The sequence below is a fragment of the Juglans microcarpa x Juglans regia genome, chromosome 5S, assembly GCF_004785595.1.
Source record: "Juglans microcarpa x Juglans regia isolate MS1-56 chromosome 5S, Jm3101_v1.0, whole genome shotgun sequence".
Lineage (NCBI taxonomy): Eukaryota > Viridiplantae > Streptophyta > Magnoliopsida > Fagales > Juglandaceae > Juglans > Juglans microcarpa x Juglans regia.
Window position 1 is genome coordinate 26138250 of NC_054603.1, and position 6923 is coordinate 26145172.

Genomic DNA, 6923 nt, shown 5'->3' on the forward strand with positions numbered 1-6923 from the left:
TCCATAAAAACATTTTTCGCCATTTTCCCTGAAAATGGCCCAAAACAACAATCCATCATTTTCCCATAAAATGATTCACATAAAATCATTTTATCCAATGCATGCCATTTTTCTAGAAAATAGCCCAATAATTCATTTTAACTGTATGCATCATGATCTCCCCTAAGGACCATCCGTACACCCTTGCTCCTTTTGTTACACCACGGGTAACGACCGTGCGAGTGACTTCGTAACGAGCGATGCCCAGTTCTGCGCCTAGCGCGTTCGTGGCTAAGCATCCTCTAGTCCCTGCCAGCAAGAGGGGCCACGGAGTCGGCACAAGAGCGTTAACATCCCGTCCGATCCCGTTATCGCCCAGTGACAACCCAAGAGACGTCACTTAGTATATTCCGCTCCCGAGTGACCAGAGGAACTCCACCGAGATAATACCCCATCTTGGCTTGGGGTCGTGATACACACACGCCCAAAAACCATTTCTCATTAAAACTCAGTTTTCAAATATACATATGAACATGTATGCAATTATGTGAAAATCCAGTTTTCATTTACAAACATGAACATGCATGCAATTATGCAATGTACATGACACGACACAAATATCCAATAGCCAACAGATCCCAGCATAACCCAATCACACAAACAACTCCATTCTCCAATCCAACTAACCCTCTTACTCCTCGGACTCAGTTCGGCACAACTAACTAGTTCACAGTAAATATGAGTTAGTGTAAAAATACATTTAAATCTCAAAAGTTCTTTGGGAGAATATTTATAGTGCTATAATATAATTTTTGAAAAATTACAGAGGTGTTAGAAGTGGCGACACAACAATGTAACAGTGAAAAATGGACAAAGGAAAACCCAACTTTTGAAGGGGACAAACGAAGACTTGGGATGGGTAGGGAAGGGCTTAGAGGTGTTGATGAGGCTAGTAGTGGTGGTCGTTGGCCGTGGGTGGCGGCGTGGACGGCGGTTGGAGGCCAAAAATCTCAAATCGAAAATGGAGATGGATGGGCTTTACCGGAGACAGATCGGGGCTGAGGTTGGGTGGGTTAGGTAGCTGGGAGGTCGCTGGTGTTGTGGTGAAAATATGGTGGTCGATAGTGGCGCGACGGCGGTGCTAGAGCACAATGGGTGCCGCGACTTAGAGTTGCGTGTGGGGGTTGACGGCGGCGAAAAAGGAGCTAAAAATGGATGGGTGAGTTCACCGGCCGGAGGGGAAGAAAATGGGAGGGGCGGTGACGACAATAAACTGTGCACGACGGCGTTATGCGAGGACGACACAAATGGATGGGAGAGAGGGGAGGGGTGTCGCGCGCGGGAGGGAAAAACATGGAAAAAAAATAAAGGAGAAAAAGAAAGAAGGAAGAAGAAAAAAGAGGAAAAAGAAAATGGGAAAAAGAAAAAGTAAGGGAAAGAAGTAAGGTCCAATCTTTCAACTCGGGATCACAAAATTGATCCAACGAAAATAATTTCAAAACAATAAGTTGGATAAAATAATTTTAACACAGTTGCTAGCTAAAATAAAATAATAATACAAATCCAACATTACAATAATTTTAAAGTCCAACGTTAAATTGATTTAAAGTAAAGAGTAATTTAAATGCAAAACAATAATTAATATTAAAAAAGCCTAACAGATAAATTTCATAACTTAAAAATCATAAAAATAAACTAACGAGAAATTCAATAAATTTAAAACAAGAGAACCAATATTTAAATTAATTAAAATACTCATTCAGTTAAAATACACTAAAATACGGGATATCACAATCCATGTTAGCTCATGTCATGTTAATTGCCAAGTCACGTCACGTTCACATTAGCATTCATGTTTTTACTGTAATGTATGCATTTGTATACTGTTAGTTAAGTTACTTGTTAACTTGTTGAAATTTGTAATAAAATCTCATTTGGTAGTCTTAACTACCATTCTCCTTGGAATGTTAGATCATGTGCCAGGATCAGAAGACGCGACAGAGGGTCTACTAGGCGGGAACTCAACGACACAGAGCTCATTGCTTTAATGCTCCATTTTATTGATAGTATTTTGGCTTCATTGACAAAGTTGCGTGAACTACTCTATAGACTAGCCCAATACTTATATTTGTCTTTGCATGTACTTAAGGAACTCTGTCTCCTGTACTCATGATGTTACACATCTTTTGGACATACATTGTAACTTTTGGACGTCTGTTATTTTAAGATTATGAAATATATTTGGATTTTTGAGATATATCTTATCTGGTACACCGCATTGCTAAAAAAAAAAAAAAATTATTTGTTGTGAATGTTGCATATTGTTAAATGCATGCTAGGTGCATTGGATCTTTATCTGTCATGAACGGGGCATGTAACCTTGTGTTGTATATCTCGATATTTCAGAATCCATTAAATCCCAAGTAAAATCTGGAAGCATCACAAATCGTATTATATATTGCTACCCCTACTCGTAACTCCCCATCCTCATTCCATTCTAGCCAAGAAATGTTGGCTTGGCAAAAAATTACAAAAATTTTACAAACTTATCTAACTTTTTGTGGTACTCTATGGTTTTTAGTTGAACAAAATAAAATAATTTTTAAATATAAAAACAAATCCTATTTATTTAGTTTGTAATTCTCTATTTCACATTTTAATTTGATTATGAATTTTCTTAATATAAATATCACATGTTGTTATTCATTTGTCATTAGAAACTATAATATTCTTACTTATTTAGTCCTTCAATCTCACGTTCACCCTTTAGTTTAATCAGACTTTATCCTCTAAACTGAGCATCAAATATCTTCAGCATATATATTCGGAAGCGTAGTTTTGAATTTCGTTCAGTTTCAATCGAAATGGTTGGGACTTTTCATTCCAGTGTGGTACCTGTTATCCAGTATACTATACATCTTCGTTGGTTCCAAATTCCAGTTTGTTCCGGCCAATTTTGGACTAGATTCCCTTTTAGATTGTTTTAATGGTGATTTTATAATTTTCTTGAGTTTTGATGATATTTTTGTAAATTTTAAATTTAGATGGCATTTATGTAATTTTAAAATTTAAAAGGAATTTATATAATTTAAGTTTTTTTATAACTTTAAATATGTCATCTCTCTCTCTTTTAAAATCTCATTAGTTTTAATAACTTATTGACTCTTTATTTATTTATTTGTTTTATTTTGTGTCTTAACTAGAATTTGTATTTTTTTAAATATTATATAGTGACACCAATATCTCTATTTTTTAAAAAAATATATTTAATCTATATTCATTTTAAAAATATCCAATTATCAATCCGAAAACGTATATCTTTATGGAAAAACTTTGTTTTAAATTACCACCCTATACTATAACGTATAATCACCTAAACACGATTTAAAACATTTGTTTGGAAGTCGGAGCCGATATAAAATTTTTATTTGATCTTATTCCATATTATTCTCAAATATAATTTAAATACAAAATTTTCAAACTAATTATTACAAATTTTTCAAATTAATTATTACAAATTTTTCAAATAAAAATAATTTCAACTTTTTCAAATTTCTAAACAAAAATAATATTATAAAACTATATTATTACAATATTTTAACTTTATAATATTTTTTATTTAACTTTTTCTCTCATTTTCTAAAATTAAAAGAAAAAACTCAACTCAAACTATCTTGATACTATTTACAAATTATCTTACTACTATTTACAAAATTCTCATATCATCTCGACAAGTTATGTTTTTTTTGGGTGGTGATAGAGTTACTATCCTATTACTACCCATCTACTATCTAAGTTCATTTCAAATTTTTTATTTTTTTATAATTTTTTTAAATATTTTTTTAACATTTTTACTCATTAAGAAAAAATTAAAAAAATATATAATTTTATTAATATCTACTTTCTTAATTATTAAATAAAAAAAATTAAAAAAAAAAAATAGATAGATAATAATAAGTAAGTAACACTATGATTATTGTTGGTCTTTCTTTAGGTTATCACCGATTGAGATCCCGTCCTTCACTATATATATATATATACACTGCCCTCCTTTGAACCTCATCACGAGAGCAGGGAAACCATGTCTGCCACCGCGTCTTTCGTCACCCTCCCATCTCTCGCCCCTAAAACCCTATTCCCCTACAATTCCAAACCCACTTCGCTCTCTCTGTTCTCTCTCTCCCCTTCTCCTCTCAGCCTTTATTGCAAGCCCATTTCCGTTTCCGCTTCGTTTCTTCACTCTTCGCCGCCCCCCCGGTTTGTCTCGAACGTCGCCATTTCTTCCGAGTTCGACCAAGAGGAGGAGGTCTTGAGCGATGGCGACGAGGTTCGCTTTTCCCCTGACCCCAAACTCTTCGTCGGTAATCTTCCTTTCAGTGTTGACAGTGCTCAGCTCGCTGGCTTGTTCGAACGCGCTGGAAATGTTGAAATGGTCGAGGTATTATTTAGTCTCAAGCTCCGTTTTTTCCTCTTGTATTCATCTATATGGTTACAAAAATACTTTTTTTTTTTTTTGTGCATACATTTTTTTGTTCTTGTTTTAAGAAACCCGATTGGTTGGATGTGATGAGTTCTTTGTGATTGACAGGTGATTTATGACAAGACGACTGGAAGAAGCAGAGGATTTGGATTTGTAACCATGTCTACAGTTGAGGAAGTTGACGCTGCTGCTCAACAGTTCAATGGCTATGTAAGTACATCATGTTCTATGTACTTGGTTTGATTAGGCGTTCTTTGTGGCCTTGCCACTTTGACAAGTTGGATTGCAGTAGTTATGTTTACTATATTAAAGGAAAAAGAACTGCATTGTTTCTTCAAAATATTTATTTATATCAATTCCTAACTTTTTAAACTGAGTTTGAGCTCAAAATTACTCGTGCCACAAAGTTTATTGGTGGTGAGATTTTTAATTAAATTTAGAGACAAGGTCAAGTTCGGTTCAAGTGGAAAAAAATAAAGTTTATATATTTAGTGCTATTTTTCCGATGTCATTGTCGGATTTTTTATAGTAGTAATTGCAAGGTATCCAATTCCGGTTTACTTATCATGAGTTCTTGTTCTTGATCGCTGGGTTTATGGGTTTATTGCAATCTGAGGTACAACTTCGTGATATTTGACAGGAACTCGAGGGAAGGGCACTGAGGGTGAATTCTGGGCCTCCTCCACCTAGGAGGGAGGATTCCTCCTTTAGAAGCAATGGAGGTGGGCCAGGTTTTGGTGCTGGCCACCGTGTTCATGTGGGTAACCTTGCTTGGGATGTTGATGATTTGGCACTTGAGAGTTTGTTTACCGAGCAAGGAAAGGTTGTTGAAGCAAGGGTGGTTTATGATAGGGAGAGTGGCAGATCAAGAGGCTTTGGTTTTGTAACCTACAGCTCTGCGATAGGTGCCAACAATGCTATTGAATCCTTGAATGGTGTTGTAAGTATATCATCTTTATTCATTGGTGATGCCATACTATGGAATGTTAGTGTATGCTTTTCGACCATTCATGAATCACAAGCTACATCTAGAAGTCTCATCAAAATAATTGATTGATAATAAGCTTTAATATAATTAATTATCCGTCTTGTTGAGGGTCTATTATATCCATTTGTTGGTTATATCGGACACACATTAATTGATGTTCACTTGTAAACAAGAAATGTCTGGTAAAGATATTTTCTGAATATCATTCTCAGAATCTCCCCCATGTCTGTCTATGAGTTAGATTTGGAAGATCATTAAATTCAAGTAATATAATTGTAAGTCTTAAAGTTTTTTATCAATTTAAGTTATTTCATCTAGTACTTGTATAAAAAAAGTTATTTAATCTAATGTATAGTCAGTTACACTCAGGCTGACATTTTTGTGCTAGTCAAGTTTATGAGAACACTTGCCACATCAACATAGATAGCCACTAATGTTGATTGACATATTAATCTATGTATGCTAACGCGTTTTTAATTTTTTATAGATACCGTATCTTGGCTATTTGCTCTATATTTATCCATTGAATCTTGAAAGTAATATTTTTACATATTGTGTATATATATGTGTATATCTATTTATATATTTAATTATTTGACTAGTTTGCATTCTCACAGCATCAAGGATTCAAGAGTATAACTCTTTCCTTGGAGCTGTACCGCTCCTAATTTTAAGCCACTGTTGACAGATGTTTTTTATATTTTAAGGCATGGTAATTGTATGATGGTAAATGAATAATCTCAAGTGTCCGATCTGATTTGAGTTTGATGCTTTCACAATAAACTGTTTACATCTTGTTTCTACCTATATTTACTATTTTGCTGTTTAAAATTTGTTGGTGTAGGACTTGAATGGCAGAGCCCTACGCGTCAGTGCAGCAGAAGCTAGGCCAAGACGTCAATTTTGATTTTTGAATGTTTTGTGTTGTCAACCAACAAAAGGCATCGTACTGTCTCATCAGATTTTGGCTACACCTACGGTAGGAAGCAGATGTGGCCTCGTTATCTCATGTTTATTGAAATTTTTTATAATTTCTTTAATCTCAATCTAAATATTTTTACCCCTTATCTCGAATTTTGTAACAAATAAACACCAAAACAACTTCTATAAAACTAAAAAAGTTCATTATTGTTGTAAACTTTATTTGCTCTTGGGTGCGAAAATGTGACCAACTCAATTTTACTCGGGATTGGACTTTGAATATGATTGGTGTGAGAGTAAATGACCCACTGTCCTTATCCACAGGACCACAGCAACAAAAACTTCAGCAGCAACAAATTTACCCTAACAAGAGAGTCCTTCTCAAACACCGACACTACCTTCACATTCAATTATATGGGGATGACCACGTTCTTATCTTGGTCTTTTCAGATTAGATAGGATTTATGTAAATCAAATTCTTCCTTATCATGTATATTCAATTGTAACATATATGTATTTATCTTGATTATAAATATACAACAGATAGGCCATGCA

General features: G+C 34.5%; 1 protein-coding gene across 1 annotated transcript; it reads left to right on the plus strand.

The window, feature by feature from the left end:
- The first annotated feature begins 3961 nt into the window (after window positions 1-3961).
- Window positions 3962-6419, plus strand: LOC121268471 (29 kDa ribonucleoprotein A, chloroplastic-like). The gene is made up of 4 exons (XM_041172769.1): window positions 3962-4417; window positions 4568-4669; window positions 5100-5399; window positions 6292-6419. The coding sequence occupies exons 1-4, from the start codon at window positions 4061-4063 to the stop codon at window positions 6352-6354; spliced, it is 822 nt and encodes a 273-aa protein (XP_041028703.1). The 5' UTR covers window positions 3962-4060; the 3' UTR covers window positions 6355-6419.
- Window positions 6420-6923: the final 504 nt, after the last annotated feature.